This window comes from Benincasa hispida, chromosome 5, assembly GCF_009727055.1.
Source record: "Benincasa hispida cultivar B227 chromosome 5, ASM972705v1, whole genome shotgun sequence".
NCBI classification, from domain to species: Eukaryota; Viridiplantae; Streptophyta; class Magnoliopsida; order Cucurbitales; family Cucurbitaceae; genus Benincasa; species Benincasa hispida.
The window spans coordinates 40,736,121-40,755,306 of record NC_052353.1 but is presented as its reverse complement, the minus strand read 5'-3'; the positions used below and the strand labels follow the sequence as shown (position 1 = coordinate 40,755,306).

The 19,186-nt window shown below is 30.4% G+C and overlaps 1 protein-coding gene across 1 annotated transcript; it reads right to left on the bottom strand.

The window, feature by feature from the left end:
- Window positions 1-16,964: 16,964 nt before the first annotated feature.
- Window positions 16,965-18,498, bottom strand: LOC120077163. Its single transcript, XM_039031069.1, has 2 exons — window positions 17,804-18,498; window positions 16,965-17,706 (listed from the first exon to the last, which is right to left on the bottom strand). Exons 1-2 carry the CDS (start codon window positions 18,263-18,265, stop codon window positions 17,107-17,109), a joined length of 1,062 nt encoding a protein of 353 aa, XP_038886997.1. The 5' UTR covers window positions 18,266-18,498; the 3' UTR covers window positions 16,965-17,106.
- Window positions 18,499-19,186: the final 688 nt, after the last annotated feature.

Sequence of the window (19,186 nt, the reverse complement as noted above, 5' to 3'; positions counted from 1 at the left end):
TATATTAAAATCTCAACAAACACAAAAATTTAAATCTAATATGAATAATAGTTAGTCCGAAAGAGAATAACAAAATTTATACTTACAAAACAATAGTTGGCGGCTTACGTATCAAAAAATCCCAAAATAAAATCTTAATTGCTTTTGAATATACAACTTAACTTTTAACAAATACAAAAAATTAACTGAAGATTGAGGGAGCTGGTTGTCTACTTTGGAGTGTCATTACTATCCCAAAAAAATCTACAAAGAAGACATGCTTGCTTAAGTATATAAAATCAAGAATAATTTAAAAATAAATGAATCATACTAAAAGAAATTGCCATGAAGTATGGAAACTATATTTATACAAACTTACCACAATAGAGTCGATCATCCAAATCAACAAACTCTTCATCATCTTCATCACTATTTCCACCATATGTCTCGAACATATCCTGCCCGCTAATGATTCCCATATTTTATGACATTAGATTCTTTGATCGATTCTTCGCGTAATATAATGGAGAAATTTGAGAAAATGCATTTTGGAGCAAGTTCACAACACGTGCAACACAAAGTGATTAGCATATTATAAACCTCATTGAACAAATTTATGAGCATACAGTCATCTTGTTTACCAGATGTAGTTTTTTTGTTCATTTTTTTCATGATAACATGAACATACTAAAAAAAGTAGGTAGTTGCATTCAAACTAGTTGTATTTAAATTTATCTTAAATGTTTAAAGAAATAGGTAGACACACCAAGTAAAAATCCCATAACGAAGACAAATAAAAAACAATTAAGCCCTGCCCCCTCTTTTCATGAAGTAAAATCTAATCAAAACCAAACCAGCAATCACAAAAACTTACTCCACCAACAAGGTCGCCAAGAAATGATCTCTTCTTATTCGTCTCTACAACACATTAGGAAAACACACACTATAAGAAACAAAAGCTAACAAATCCCACCACCAACAAAAACAAAACAAAAAACCAAAGAAAAAGAAGAAGCCACAATACCTATGCCTTTCCAAGTCTTCTAACCTCCCTAGTTTTCTTGAACGAGAATTCCCTTCGACATAATTGCAATCTGAAAGGAGAAGAAAAGTGAAACAAGAAGCAAAACCATGATAACATCTAAGGAGTCTAATTCCATATCAATATAAAAGTAAAAGAACAAATGAATAAGCTAGCAATGGCAATGAAGATTGAAGTGTTTATGCATGAGTCCAATCAAAGAGCTCGGTCATTATTACATCAATCATATCCCACCCAATAGCCAAAAACATATATTTTTAGAAACGTGAAGCTCCATGGAAAGTTTTATATCCTAAACAATACACCTACATATTTTACACCTAAATTTCAAACAACATGCCACTCAAAAATCAAAAGGAAGCAAAAACATAGGCTAAAACTTAAAGGTTGCCTTAGTTGATATCATCTCTTCTTGATTACAACTTACAAGCTTCTGTTTCCATAAAGGTATCTAAACGGTTGGTATATTCTACAGTAAGTAACATTCTAAAAGTATGTATGAATATCAATTTGAGCAACTAAATATTATCAATGTGAAGAAAAAAACTAATTAGAAATATAATAAATTATGCAAAAACAACAAAACTTACAAACACAAGAAACTATACAAATTTATCTCCTCAAACAACAAAATTGTATTTTGGAATAGACGAGAAAACTACAAAATTTCATTTCCTCAAACAAAAGTCATTTTTCTTGAAATCTATACTATCAAAACAAAGTTTAGATATTAGAACTAATATGAGCTCAATAGAAATCACAAACAACTTTTCAATCTGAGCAAAAAAAAATTATCACAAAGACAATATTAGTTTTAATCAATATGAGCTTTGTTATGTAACCCTTATGAGCTTTGGTAACTTTGTTTTGATTGTATAGTTTTCAAGAAAGTTTTATTGCATTGAAATCATAAAGATAATCCAAAAAGTGTTATCAGACCTAGCCATAAAACTTGTATTTCTTTGCGTTGAAATCCAAGATGGCCATAAAACTCTTCATCACCAATAATGATAATTCAAATAATAATCCAATCAGGGAGAAAAGCCAATAAAATTCAAATTTGGAGAACGAGAAGGGAATACTAAAACAGAGACGAAATGTCACAGTTGAAGGCAATCAAAGAACGAAACGATATTGTTGAATCATAGAATAAAATTGAATCACCAACTCAATTTCTAAAGTTCCTCAATTATCTCTCCCACTTCTGACCAAAGAACAAGTCCATTTTGTCAACCAAACATGACCAATCATCAGCTACAAAGATCAAAACTTTACAAGTATCTAATCAAAACAACAATCAAAAGAAATTCAAAACTATGTTTCCATCAATATAGCAATATAAAAAGAAATTCAAAACTACGTTTCCATCAATCTAAACAGCAACAATCTTCTTCTAACAGATATGGAGATAGAATTTATAAACTAGATAGATACGTGACAGATAGATACGAGGTTAAGTCTCACGTCATAAATGTTGAAATTCAGAGTACCAACCCCTCTAATCCCAAAAGCTAGCCTTGAAATTGGCATTTAGCTTACAAATAATTGCAAAGAACAAAATATTGACAATTCTAGTATCAAATATCACAAAGCCCTCCTTTTTTTTCTCATTCTAATCAAAAAAATTTAAACAAAAATACTTCTTTCTTCTTAAAGATACAGAGATAGAGAAATTAAGAGAAGAATATAACTAGCCAGATAAGGCATCAAAGAGTCAAGTGGATATTAAGATGAATATTGACAATTCTTGCAAGTGAGTTGTCGGAGAAGTTATGTTACACTGACGAAGAGAAAACGTTAGTGAGTATAAAATTGTGCCAATTCAGAAGTACCTAGAGAGAATCAACAGCGAAAAGAATCAAAAGTGGTCGATTGGGAAATAAATCATAAAGAGGGTGTTAAGACAAGGACTGGTTCTGCTACAGAAATCACGAGTTCATCCTCGACCTCGGCCTTGTCCATTCTAAAACCTCGGGTTAGTCCTCGGCCTTGTTTTCCTTTAACAAAGGTTTATGTGTTGACCTTTGTTGTGATGTAAACTTCCTCTTGACAATCAATGAGAATGCTGACGGACCAAGTCAGAACGATGAAGTCTTTTCCTAAATAAGTCATAGTTGCGTCGGCCATTACGTTTACATTGTTGAAGACAAACTCGTCCTTTCTTTGGTTGCATATTCAGTGATCTACTTAACACAAAAAATTGAGTTAAAGGGGAAGGAGGAAGAGAAGGGGGAGGGGCGGTGGAGAAGGGAGAGAGGAAGAGAAAGGGATGAAAGAGGCTATGGTTTGTTTGATTTTAATAGGACCTTTAATATTAATATTGTTGTTTTCAAAACTTATTAGAGAAATATTGTTGTTTTGAAACTTATTAGAGAAATATTGTTGTTTTGGGAGTTCGAGGCTAGAAGTCGAGGATTGAGGATTCGACTAATGTAGAGGTCGAACGTTGAGAACTCGACAAACAAACAAAAACTTGGAAAAAATACGTAAATTAGGGTTGTTGAGGGGTTGAAGTTTCGACAAACAAAGAAACACTTTAAGGTTGTCGAGGGTTGAAGTTTCGACATACATGGAAATCTCGCTAATTTTGTGATGAGGATCTCGCTCTAGAAGGGAATCTCGCTAATTTTTTATAGTCTTGACAAAGATAAGTCGAAACTTCAACCCTCGACAAGGAAGATAAGTGGGTGAAGTAGATTGTAAGAGAGAGCAAGATTGTAGGAGAGAGCGAGATTGAAGAAGAGAGTGAGACTAAGAGAGCGAGATTGAAAGCGAGATTGTAGGAGAGAGTGAGATTGAAAGCGAAATTGTAGGAGAGAGCGAGATTGAAAGAGAGAGCGGCCATGATTAATGCTCTTTACACAATCACGATAAGCTTAGTCTAATTAATCCTATACAATCATCTCATATCGTCAACATTTCTCATACATATGTTGTTAAAAGGTTTTAATTAATTTAACCATAAGAACTATCATTAATGGATGCTATGTTATAATTAATTAGTACACTTTGTAGGAGAGAACCGGTCACCGGAGTGATGTACGATGATTGGTTAGAAGTTGGTCAACTGTACCTCGGTGCGACCCCCCTGCCAACAAGATTAAAGGATCGAGGTTAAGTTTAATATGGTTAGGAACACAATTTTGTGAGCTCACAGATGATGCAGACAAGGAAACCGTCATAATATATGCGCGAGCATATATACTACAAATGATGGGTGGAAGTCTATTTTCAAATAAATCAAGCCATTTTGTTCACTTGATGTTCCTGTCACTGTTAGCTAACCTCCATGATGCAGGGCGGTATTCGTGGGGTGGAGCATGCTTGGCATGGTTGTATAGACAACTATGCAAAGCAACAAGACCTGAGGTTCGAGAGATAGTTGGGCCTCTCATACTTTTGCAACTATGGGCTTGGGAGCGATTTTCAACAATGGCTCCACAGCTACATCATGTTACATGATGAAGGATTCAGATATGGGTGGATGATGAAAAATCTATCAAAGTGCATAAATGGAGTCCTCAAAGGAGCTCGAATGTTGCCTATAAATGCTCTTGCTCATATAACATTCTTCAAATGCGTGAACTATTTCGAGAAAAGAAGACAAGAAATAAGGGATGTATTGGAGCGTCAAGATAAATACACCCGATAATATTATTTTATATATATATATATATATTAATAATAATTTATTTCAAACATATTTTATAATACTAAGTGGAGTAAAAATCCAGGTGTGCACACGATAAAATAAATAAATGGGCTGCACGATCTAGTAAACATGAAGTACAATCATACGATCAATATGAAAGTGTGTTTCATGTGAAGACCGAACATCATAGTCTCAATGCCAAAGGAGGAAACGTTCAAATATTGAGGCTAAACAGGTCCGAGCGGTACTATTCATGTAACAAGTGGCAAGCATTCGACATTCCATGCTCGCATTTTATGGTCGTTTGCTCACAATTTTAACATGAACTACGAAGATTTATATTGAGGACTACTACAAATTGTCAACGTATGCTGAATGTTACTCTCCTCAATTTCAACCTGTACCGCATGAAGATTTCTGGATCACACACCTAATATGCCCGTTTTACATCCTGATCCATCGTTGTTGAGAAAACCTGGTAAGACCGAAAAGTTCACGTTATCACAACGAGATGGATTGGACAGAACCAAGCCACTGACAAAACGATGTGGATTTTGTAACCAGTTAGGACATAATCGAAGGAAGTGTCCTTCGTTACTAAGACGGGCTCCAGATAGTTAGGGAATGAAAAATAATAATTTTGTTACTATATATTTATTTTTTAGTGTATATTCAATTTTTTTATTATAATTTATTGTATATTCAATTTTTTATTATATTTATTGTATATTCAATTTTTTTATAATAAATCTATTGTATATTCAATTTTTTTTTATTGTAATCAATAAAGTTTTACATTATTCTTTACCCTCACATTTTTCTCTACTATTCAATTATAGTTAATTTTAATATATATATATATATATATAGATCATGGCTTTAAACCTAGGACCTGTTTGATCCAATGTTTTGTACGACCAGTCCATTCATCAATCATATGTTGTACGGCGAGATCGTACTACTGGAGAAATATCTTGCAGGCGTCGAGAAGACAGTTCTCCCAGCGTACTATCCCGCTCCACCCTCAAATACTACCGCTACTGCGCACATCTGGATTCTATGGGGTTGCCAGATTAGGATTTATTCAGTTGGACTGGCATCTAATCATAGCCTTGGTCGAGAGATGGAGGTCCGAGAGGCATACATTCCATATGTCTGTTGGAGAGTGCACTATCACTCTACAAGAATAGAAGTGTTGTTGGGGTTACTTGTTGACAGTGAGCCAGTCACCAGAGTGATGTACGATGACTGGTTAGAAGCTTGTCAACTGTACCTCGGTGCGACCCCACCTGCCGACAAGATTAAAGGATCGAGGTTAAGTTTAATATGGTTAGGAACATAATTTCGTGAGCTCACAGATGATGCAGACGAGAAAACCGTCATAAGATATGCTCGAGCATATATACTACAAATGATGGGTGGAAGTCTGTTTTCAAATAAATCAAGTCATTTTGTTCACTTGATGTTCTTGCCACTATTAGCTAACCTCCATGATGCAGGGCAGTATTCGTGGGGTGGAGCATGCTTGGCATGGTTGTATAGACAATTATGCAAAGCAACAAGACCTGAGGTTCGAGAGATAGCTGGGCTCTCATACTTTTGTAACTATGGGCTTGGGAGCGATTTCCAACAATGGTTCCACAGCTACATCATATTAATGACGCTCAGTTAGTTGGACGAGTCTATGGTTCTCAGTATGTTGTTTTAATTCAATTTAATTTTTATATCACTGATCTAGTTAATTTAAATTCTAAATTATCATTTAAAAATTTAGGTGGAGAGACAAATTTTGTGTGACTAGGACAGCCACACATGTAGTCAACCAGTATAGATACATGTTTGATCTGCTTTAACCTGAACAGGTACATTACACTAAACCTAATTGATTATTTTATTCACATTTTTATTGTATTTGTCTTTAATATTCTCTAATATAATATTTTGTGTTTCAGGTTATTTGGGAGCCGTACAAAATTATTATGCATACTTTGCCTAATTTTCGTACGAATGATCAAAACATATGGCGGACGATGAGTCCTCTCATATGTTTTCACATTGGTGAGTGGCATCTTCCTGACACGGTAATGAGACAATTCGGTTTTTAGCAAGATGTCTCATCGCCTTGTAATACTGAACCCGTACTGCATGATATTGACCTAAGAACTGAAGATTGGTCTGAAAAAGTTGCACATTTGGTAGTGCGATGGCACTATCGTGCAAGGTTTATTGCAGTGGGGTTTCTCTTGAACAGTTTGACACAGATGTCACTCCAGAATATATTCATTGGTATAATAATATCACAAGGCGCTACGTCACTCGTCCGGGAGCAGCTGTAGGTCATCTGGTAAATGAATGAATATTATCTAATTATTTTTTATTTAATTTATTTAAATATTGTCTAATTGTTTTATAATTCACAGAGATCGAACAACAGTAGACTGTGAGGTTACGAATGATCCAAACCAGGTTTTAGCTATATGTAGTGATAACCAAAGCTATATGAGGAAATTCATTATATGTACGTATATACCTATTGTTCCTCCACAGCTCCTAGACGTAGAGGACCTGTTCGAGAAGAGGATGAGTTTGATGAGGTTGCACATAATGTGGAAGAGTTGCCCCATAATGAATGCAGACGCAGAGTCAAACTGATTATGTTAGTCCGATTGATGATGATGCCAACATTGTTCAGGACATTATGACTCAGAGGCTGGTCCTTCGTCTATATACGTGCATGGACATGATCGGAGTCGTGGAGAGCATAATGAATATTTTATATTATGAAGCGCCTGCAGAGGTACAAGCAACATCAGAAGAACCCGAGGCAACCTCAAGTTCGAAAGTCGACTACGACAAACACTCGAAATCGACGAACGTCCCGCCTTGTGGGACACATTGATTTTTGTAAATTATTTTTATATAAATGAGATATTTAATTTACAAATTTTATTTTTAATTTTTATGAGTTATTATTTTTTTAATTTATTCTTTTTAGAGTTTAATAAAATAATAAAATATTTTTAGAAATTGTTTTTATAAAATGGAAAATTAAAAAAAAAAAAAGGAAAAAAAAAAAGAGAAGTGGAATGTGTAGTAATTAAAAAAGAACAAAAAGGAAAATTTGTACGGTATTGAGCTCTCTATCAAAATCTCACTTTTCGCTCTCGCTCTTGCTCAAAATCTCACTCTCGCTCTCTCAAACTCTCACTCTATCAAAACTCGCTCTCTCTCATAATCTCGCTCTCAAATTGATTGGGAAGTTCAGTGGAAAAAGGAAGGAAATTCATTAGCTCGTTATTTAGTCAGACTTGCTGAAATAGACAGAATCCGTAAAAATATTCAACAAGCTTTTGTAAAAAGGAAATTCCAGGGGGACTTTATGAAAATTTAGAAATACGATCTTTTGATAGAGGAAGGTCTCCGGAATGATAATTAAACAGACTCAATAATAATATTAGGAAGGGCAAGGTCGAGGGTTCAAAGTTCGACGTACAAATGAAAGGAAGGTCGAGGGTTCAAAATTCGACCTATCTAGGTCGAATTTTCAACTCTCGACTTATTTAAAAAAAAACAACAACAATGTTTTTACAAATAGTTTGAAAACAACAATATTTTTCTAGATAGTTTCTAAAAGGACAATATCCTTTTAATTTTCTCCATTTTAATATCACATATTTATATAGTTTTTAAAAAAATTAGGGTGGATCTTTAATGTCGGTTTTAAACTGACATTAAAGATCCGTTTTTTTTTAAAAAAAGAAACCGACATTATATATCTGTATTTAGTTTTTCCAACTGACATCAAGGCCCAAATTTCTTGTAGTGAGAGTATCAGTTTTTCATTTGCTAATTATCAAAAACTTAACGACGAGTACCAAAATGCTACCAAACTCAAATCTTATGGCTAAAATATCGAATTTGAAAATTAAGAGATCAAAATGCTACTAAATCCAAACATCATATACCAAAATTGTAATTTTTTTTTTCTAGAGATCAGTATACTCTCTACCTAAAAAAATGGGTCTAATATACTTTTGTCTCTAAAATTGAAGTTTGTTATCTATTTAATTTTTAAGGTAAAAGAAAAACACTTTAGTCTATTAGGGGTGTTCAAAAAACCTGATGACTCGAAAAAACCAATCAACCCAGCCCAACCCGTGTGATTTGAGTTGGGTTATCAACTCATCTGGGTTAGGTTGGATTCAAATAAATGAAAAATTTATGGGTTAAGTTGGTTCATGGATTCACCTAATATAACTCAAACCAACCCGAGCCAACCCGAATTTATTATTAAAGTTACGATAATTTAATTTTTAAAGTTAAAATAGGGTCATGTCATCTTTAGATCTCCTTAGTCCTCTCAAATGATTTGAATGTTCTAGATTGAGATGTTCCAAACTTCTCCCTTCCATATGTAGAAATGGTGATTAAGAAAAAATGACAAACAGCTAGGATTGAACATGTTTCGTATTGTCTATTTTCTCCTTAACTCAAAGTGACTTGTTTTACTTGTTTTTATAGATGTTGTCTTGCAGTTTAGAAGGTTTGTGATTAAAAAAATGGAAGCCTCTAAGGCTATTCAATAAATTAAATTGAAATAGATACGACTACTCTTAAATCATTGATTGACTAAAAATCTTAAGTTGATGGATGAAGATAAATTTAATATAAAGACATTTCTAGACCATCTATTCTTATATTATTTTAAATCATTGATGACCTAAAAACTTAACTGATGGGTGAAGACAGATTTAATATCATATCATCTAACAAGTATACATGTCAAATTGAAAGTTTAGTCTTCAATAAAAATAAAAGTAGATTTAAAATTTAACCGTATATAGAGTGGGGATTAAAAATACATATTTCTAGAAAGAATCTATATAATCTATATTTTTAAAAAGTAAACAAAAAATGATTATAGAAAGTCCATAATTGATAATTGCAATTAATTAAATAATAAATAGAAGAGGGGTTTGGCGTGATTAAACGTTACACGTTAATGATTTGGCGTGCTCCAAATAGGCTTATTTTATTTTATTTTTAAAAAAAAAGGTGGGGGGGGGGCATTTTTCGCGGAAAATTCCAGAAGATTCGATTCCAAGATTTATTTCCTTTTGATTTCTTTTAAGAAAATTTTAAATGATATAATTAATTTTTCAAATAAAAGACCATATATTTAAATGAGTGATTTTCAATATAATTTTCATATAACAAAAATTCTCCAATATTCGAATAAAAATAATAATAGTTCATGTGTTTAAAATATAATTAAGATGTTTAATCATAATTTCTAAAGTTTTTGTTTTTTTTAAGGAATAAAGGTTTAAGATTTTAATAATACAAAAACATATTCTTCCATTTAAATTTTACAAATCATGCTCTCAAATACACAAATCTTCAATTTATAATACACATTTAATATAAAATTTAAAAAGAAAAAAAGAGGAATGGCGAGAAATATATTTTTGGTTCACCCTTGTTTAGTTAACGAATAGAAAATACTTTTCGACCTCTCCCTCCTTTCTCATTTAAATAGACATCTTCTATTTCCATATAATAAATAGGCATCCCTACATTCAACTTATTGTCACATATCTCTTTGTCAATTGCCTTATAGCTTACTCATTTGTCGATGTCATCTTCAAGTTGTCTAGTTGTCGTCCTTGCTCGTCGGTTAACAATTCATTGTAACATGTATTATTTCATTAATGAATTATTTTTAAAATAAGGAGAAATTTCAACGGTTAAATTTTTATGGTAAACTTTTAATTTCACCAAATTACATTTTAAATTTAGATAAGTGTTGCAATCTTAATATTAATTTTTTTAAAAAGTTATAATTTTAACTCTATAATAATTTTTTGTTTGAAATATTGTTAGGAAAAATAGTATTCTCTTATGTGTTCAATGAATTATAGTACAAAGAAATTAAAACATATTCTCTTATGCATTCGATGAATTATAATGCATATGTATGATATGAAATTAATAAGATTTTTCATATAAAAATTGTTGATAACAAAATCTCAGCAAGGAAAAATGCACCAGATTTTTACATGACAGTAACAATAGCTTTATAATTTGAGGAAGAACGTATCCTACAAAATAGGAAGATCTACACACTAACGTGGTGTTTGTCACACCAACTTCAATGTAGTCATCAAGCATATAAGTGCTGCAAGTTGAGAGTTTGAGTATCAAAATAAGTTTGTCCCTCTCTGAAGTTATTACAATGTATTTATAGGTGTAATTGACCTATTAGGTTCTCCCTGATTTGGTTTTAGTGCTACATTAGGATTGTTCTTCCATTTCTCGTGTTTGGGCATTTGAAGGGCGTGCCCCATTTGGCATGTTTTTGCTAGAGTTTCCAAGCACATTCACCTAGGCTCATTTTGGTCTTAAGGTGATCCTTTTGGTTGAGGAATGCATAGGGCATATCCTGTAAAGAATTTTTTATTACACTCAACTTTGGCCATGATCGAGGCCAAGCCAACAGCTTTTTCTTAGGCCTACTTTGTTCTGCTTAGATAAACATCGTGTGAGACTTATAATTTTATTGATTAAACCCCTAAAATTTCATAAGCAGTCCAATTTAGACTCCCAATTATATAAGATTTCTTTTGAAAAGTATCCATACATCAATTTTAATCGTCCATTTTATTAATTTACCATTTGAAGAAGTCTACCAAGTGTAAGAATTGAATGCATAAATGATTATCAAATGTAATATAAAGTGTCTAAATTGATTCACTTATAACAATCTATATAGAAGTTTAATTTAAAACAATTATAAGTTTCACACGATGTTTTTTTAACTAAGCGTGAAGGAAAGTGTTAATTGATACACCTACAAAAGTTTAGGTTAAAATTGATACAATTATTAGTTCAGAGTTTAAACTAATACAATCCCCAAAAGTTTAGAGTGTAAATTAAAATTTTGGTTAAATTATAAATTTAGTTCTTAAACATTCAGATTTATCTCTATTTGCTTCCTCAACTTTAAAATTATTTAATAAGTATTTGAAATTCTAATCATGTTTCAAATAGGTCACTCAAACTTCCAAAAAAAAGTGTAATGATTTTTAAGTTTTCAAATTTATGTTTATTAAGTTCCTAACTATTTTAAAAATAGTGATTAATAGATCCTCAAACTTTGGATTTTATATCCAATAGCCAATTTTTATCTTATAAATCTTTTATCTATTCAACAATTTAAAAAAAAAAAAAATCTCATGTCTAGTAAATATACAATTGAAATTTGGGTTTCATTAGACATAAAATTTAATTTGATCTACATTATCAATTAAATTTTTTAAAAAATATTATTATATCAAAGACATATATATTAGATTAAAAAAATATAGATAAAGTTTATGGACATTATTGTATACAAAATTTTAAATTTTAAAACCTACTGGTACAAAATTAATTTTACCTAATGATTTTCAATAAATTTGAGTTTTTTTAAGTACAATAAAAAGTTAGGAAACAATATGAAACCTAAAAATTATCATATATATATCAAATTTGACAATGTATAGTTTGTCAACCTAAAGAAATTGACTATGTATATTATTCATTAAAAAAATTGATATTAAAATTATCTATTAAAAATGATATTAAAATGATCCAACTGGAATTAATTTAGTAATGATTGACATATATTATTTCTTTAAAATTAAGAGTTTAATCCATAATATTAAATTTTCATCGACATATCTACACTTTCATTATATTGTAAAAAACAACGAAGCCTAAAAAGTTAAGTAACAAAATTTAAGTAATGTAAACATAACATAAATGATAAACATGTTAGCAATGTTTAAAAAACATTATTTATTTACTAATTTAAATATTTTTCTGATTTTTTATTTTTGTTATTTTTCAAAAATATCCATCGACATCGACGCGTTATCGATATTTTTATCGATATTTTCATAAAATTAAGACCTATTTATGTTAACATCAACATTTTAAACCTTGATTCGATCCTTCATCTACATATAATTGTTGTACATAAAAAATGATATTGATATTTTCTTGGGATAATTATTACCTTTTTAGTCCTCGATTTTTTAATAATATATGTGTTTGGTACTTGAGTTTTCAAAACAAATCTTTCTAGTCCTCAAATTTTTTATAATAGGTTAATTTGGTCCCTAAATTTTCAAAATATACCGTTTTAGTTAGTGAGTTCTTAAAAGCAGGTTTAAAAGATCCTTGCAATAAATTTTTTTTATTATTTTAAATTAGAAAATTAATTTTTAAAAATTACCTCTTCACTCTAAGTTTATTTTCCAAACCTAGTTCAAATACCTTTTAAATTGTTTTTGTAATTCAAAATTTTATATAATTAAATGAAATAAAAAATAGTTGAAAGATCTTCTAAACCTATTCTTATAAACTTGAGGACTAAAAAAGTATATTTTAAAAATTCATGAATTATAGATACTTGTTTTAAAAAAAGTATAGACTAAAAAGATATATTTTGAAGAGTCGAAGCCAAATATACCTATCATTCAAAATTCGAGATTAAAAAAAAGTTTTAATGGGTAATTTCTAGAAGGTATCAAAATTTTATTTTACATGATGCGTAAGTAAATTCTAGAAGGGCAATATGCAAATTAATTATCGATATTACATCATAGTACTAATCTTAATCTTATTGATATAGAATAGAAAATAGATAAGTTGATTTTTTTTTTCCTTTTTTAATTGGTCTCGTTTTCAACAATTATTTAATATCATGCATATATCAAAATCATTGATGCTATGGATATTATTAACTATATGATGAATTCTTTAAGTTTTCGTGTAAAAGCAAAAAACTTCCTTAAGGAAGCATTTGTTTTTATATCCAAATAAATAAGAACTCTGTTTAATATAGAAGTTTTTTGTTTTAAGAAAAAACATTTATAGGTTATGATTTTTTTTTTAAATATATTATTATGAAGATTCATTTTCTTATACTCAAATATTTTTTTAGAAATTAAATTATGAATTTCAAACAAAAATAATATAAAATTAGGATAGATTATTTTTTATTAAATTAATTTTGTTCTAGAACTCCCTATTCCATGTATCGGGAGTTCTAGAACAACTCTCGACGGCCTGTTTTATGCGTTGAGAGATCCTCTCCCGACGGATTTTTCCCGACCAAACTCCCAACAATCCATCTATTGTCGGGAGAGGATCTCCCGACGCAATTTCCACCATTTCCCAACGATTTAGGACGTCGGTAGAAGTCCGATTTCTTGTAGTGCTAAATATGCACTTTAAGAATTAAGATTTTAAAAGTTTTCCTAACATCTTTGAACTTCAATTTATAATCTATTGAGGAAAATTTCGTGCCGGATAGAAACTGATAAAAATCTAAAATGATTAAATTTTACTATTTTGTGTAAATAGTTTCCCTTATTTTTCTATTTTTAAAAATCTTCCATCTATTTAGTATATATTCTTTCTATCATCAATTTATTTAGGAAGAGATGAAGAAATGATGTTACAAACTATCTTATATTTTGAAGTATTGACTTCAATTATGTCTTCAAACTTTGATAAACTTTTATTTACCTTGAATTTGAAAATTTGTTTAAAAAATAAACTTATTTTTTCCGTTTAAATAAGATAAAAATTTAACATAATAGCTAGTACGCATAGAATTGAAGAAATATGTATTATATAATCATTTACGATATCACTCACGTATATTGAGATAATAATTAAAGAATAAAAATTGATTATTTAAATGGTCTTAAGATATCTTTTACATGATGTATATTGTACTACAATCTTAACTTTTATTACATGCATATAGAATATTACGTATGTTTCCTAATTTTTATACATCAATTACGTTAATTTTTATTTCTTCTTATAAAGAGATTTTTTTTTCTTTTTGAATAAATTCAAAATTGTATAATATTTTTTAGAATGAATTTTAAAGTTTAAGACTAAGTTGAACTTTAAAAAAAAATGTCAACTCAATTTTAGAGGTATTTTGTATACTTTATTATTTATTATTATTATTTTGAACTTTTTAAAAGAAATCATGAAAATATTATAATAGAATATTTGGGTAAGTATGAAATCAATGATAACTTTAGAATGATGTGGCCAATAGGAAGCTAAAAAGGCTAAAATGTTGATCATTATTTATCATTATGGTATTATGCACATGAATGAGACAAAATTTCCACAAACATTATTTGTAAGTTGTTCATTAAGCATCATTCCTTTGGCTTCCAATGTTTCACAATTAAATTGAATTATTTTAAATTCCCACCTTTATTTCTATCTTTTTTATTGTAAATTAATTATGGAAAATTGATTCTAAGTTTTAACTCTAGTTTCTATTTGATCTCTAGATTTTAAAATATATTTAATCCCTAAATTCCAAAATGTTACAATTTTACTCTTGAAATCTGAATTTTGTTACAATTTTATTCTTGAAATTTGAATTTTGTTTCAATTTGGTCCATAGATTTCAATATTTTATATTTTTAACCTCAATTTTTCATTAAATACTTACTTTCAATCATTGAAGTCAATTCTTATTAATTAATTAAAAATAATTAGAAGTGAAATTCTAAATTTAATTTTAAAAGAGATAAAAATAGTGAAATTTAATTAATTATAATTCTTTTAATGATTTTTAATTTATTAACCTAAATTAAGGAAAGTAAGTATTTAGTGAAAAATTGAGGTTAAAAGTGTAAACCTTGAGGCGTAGAGATCAAATTGAAGCAAAATTCAAATGTCAAAGGTAAAATTGTTAATATTTTGAAATCTATGAACTAAATTAAAACCAAACTCAAAACTTAAGCTTCTTAATAAAAGTAAAGTTTAAATACTATATTGGTTCTTGTACTTTTATTTTTTGTTCATTTTGGTTCATCTACTTTCAAAATGTTTAATTTTGGTCCCTATACTTTCAACTTTGGTTCATATTAATTCTTGTACTTTAAAAATGTTTATTTTCATCATTGTACTTTTAACTTTAGTTCATTTTAGTCTTTGAAGTTAAAAAAAGAGACAATTTTTATCTTTTAAAAGTGAAAATGAAGAGACCAAAATGACGAGTATAAATACCAAAATGAACCAAAGTTAAAAGTATAAAAACTAAAATGAATATTTTTAAAATATAGGGACCAAAATGGTATTTAAATCTAAATATTATAATATTTATTTGGGGTCACATAGAGGGATGACGTGGATAAATAAATACCAGGAGCGAGCAAGGTCTATAAATGCAGAAAGAAAAAAAAAGAAATTAGTCTAAAGTTTCCGATTTTATTGGGCCATGGAACTCAATAGGTATAGGTATAGATAAAGATGATTAACGAAGATTACATGTGGGATGTAATTAAAAGCAATTACCCCACATTTAATTACAACATCTAAGACATCAGTACCTAACTTGTAGAAATTTTGTGTTTAGAGAGGTGCCATTTTCTTCCCTATATGGTCCCATACACTTGTGGCTTCAATGCCAATGTTCCCTTTACTTTATGCATTGTACCCTAGATCAAATCATTGGCTTTCATCTCAACAATTTCCGAATTTCATCATCAAACTTAATCATATTATTTTCCTCCTCTACACCCTTTTTTTTATTTGTATTATACGTTTTCGGCGTGAAACTTAATCATATTTCACTATTAAGTTCTTCATCGTTATTTTAAAAAATCAAATTTCAGTAACTAAAATACTTAAAAGAGAAAAAAAGAGTACACACGCTTAAATAGTATACTCATTTCATTTCGCTTTTAACTCGTCATTTAATGATATATTATTTTATTTTATGGATATATGAAAAAAAAAATTATAGTATTACTTGGTGTAAGATTTTCTTCATAAATATTTTTTAATATCAAAGTACTCCACTTTAAAAAGATAAATAATTAAAAATGTTGACACCACAAATTTTCTATAATAAGATTTCACTAATTCATTAATGGTTAGTAATGCTTTTCTATATTATTATAGAAATAGAAGATTTCACTCATTATGGCTAGTAATGCACTCTTATCTTGGATTAACATTTTGAATTTATTTTGCAATTGATCGCATGACATAAAGATCATTCGTATCTCCACTCAAAATTGTGGTAATAAACTATTACTCCAATATTTATGATAGAAGGACAATTTTATTACATCCATACAATATATAAAAAGTAATAAAGACGAACAAATTTTAACGAATCGAACCATCGATGTTAAAAAGGGTAATAATTATTGATCATCTAGTTAAAACTGACAAAATAAATAGAGGTTCCCACTTCTAAGGTGAAATTTGTGTTTACTTTTACTTTGTTTAAAGACAGTTGAGATATGTTTGGGTTCAAAATTTACAACTTACAAATATTATATCTATTTCAAAAACAACATTGAATCAAATTAATTTTTTTAAAGAAGAAGAAAATATTTCATGCACGTGCGAGAGAGCCAAAGCTTCTTGAGAAACTTCGCTGCATAGAAGAATTGAATCCTAAACAGCCTAAGAGGCCATGTTTGTAAGGCAAACTCGTCTTCTTCCTCAATTCCTCTGAAACTGCTCTGTTCGTTTTGTAATGCAACTCGTGAGGTGAAATCGGTCCTCTCCTTCTCGAACTCGACACTGAACTCAGGCTCTCTATTGACCGGAAGCTTGAGTTCTTCATCTCTTCCACTGTCTTCTTGTCCGTCGCTCGTCCTTCCGATGCGCTTCGGAAAAGTAACAGGTCTCTGATTCTCCATCTTCTCTGACCTCTGGAGAATGAGAATGCGGAAAGAAATGATGCCGATGATGAGATTGAGTGTTTATCGTTGCTTGTGGTGGAAGAAATGGCGGATTTTGTAGGAATTTCAAGATCGGAATCGAGTATGATGTCGGAGACTCGTAGTGGAGATAGCGATCGGCTTCCGCTGCGTTTTATGGATGAAGATGATCGTGAGGAAGAGGAAATATTCGTATTCGCTCTTTCTCTCCCTCGCTTTCCGTCGCCGTTTCTTTGTGTCGTCGCCGTTTCTTGAGCTATTCTCTTTCCCTATTGAAATCGAAACGTTCGGTAAAATTAGGAGAAAAACAGAGAGATCGAAATCAGAGATCTATATTCAATTAATCACGATGAATTTCTGTTGTACCTGTGCGATAGTCGACGATCTCGACGATCTCGGCGACGTTGCATTGGAGGAAATCGAATCAGTCACTCGATTACACGGCGGAGGTTTTAGAGCCCTAATTTTACCGCAATCGAAAAGCTCCTCAGCCGACAAAGAAGTCCGTTCCAATTGTCCACTGAAATCGAATTCAAAATCCTCATCAGCAACACTACTACAACCATCGCCTCCAGATTTCGCAATTCCAGGCAAGTCCTCCCACAGGAAAGGGATTTCCGAAGCGGAAGAACTCCTTCCATCGCCATAACTAGAATCAAACTCGTTGAAATCGTAGTAGAATGCGGCGGCGTGTGAAGGAGAAGTCGGAGCGCTGGAGAAGAAGAAGTTGCCGAAGCGCTGAGGACTGGAAGGAGCGGTCATGTAAGGCGAAGAACAGGCGCTGTCGAAGTTGAAGTCGACGGGAGCGACTGGAACCGCCACTTCCATTGCGAACGGGGATGAGAAATCTCCGAGGTCAGGCTATGGAAGTGGTTTAGGGTCAGGTGAAGAAAAGGGAAGAAGAGAAGGATTTATAACAATGGCGGAAGGGAAGTTGATGAAGAAGAAGAAGAAGAAGAGAGAGGAAAGAGAGAGGAAGGAGAGAGAGTGGAAAAATATTGACTGAAAAATGTGGGAGAGAAAATTAATTGATTGTTAAGATAGGCCGCCTTATAACAAATCCCTTCCCCACTTTTCAAGAATATGACTTTTATATATATATATATATATATAGGTTATTATCCAATATAGAAAAATAGGTTAAGTTATTTATAAATATAACACAATATCGAGAATCTCACGGTAACTTTAATAGTATTTACACCAGTTTTTTTATTTAAAACAATTAGTTTTTTATTTATCTAAAATCTTCTTTAAAAAATTAAAATTTAATTTTTATGTTGACAATTAGAATTTAGTATCAGATTTAATAAACTCTCCTAAATAGTCCTTGCAGTAAAGACTCTGAATGAGTTTTATAAAAGGGATCGTTGTAAATATAGCAACCAGGCTTAAAGAATTAACAGCTATAATATAATGTAAAAAATTATAAATATGACAAAATTTAGATAATCTACTGATAAATTATATCATTGGTAGAAATCAGTGATAGGTTGAATCGCTTGTAAGAGTCTACCAATGATGGAAGGTAAAAGTCTACGATAGAATTCTATATTTATAATTTTTTTTTTTTAAAAAAAATATCTTTATACACTTAGTTATTATCTCTAAAAAAGCTACCAATTTTAGAAATTATTTATGAGGTTTTATCAAACTATAATGATTAAGTTCTAATTTTTAAAACTATAAAAACTAAACTTTAAAAAAAAAATCTCTAAATAAGGACCAAATTTGTTATTGAATTTAAAA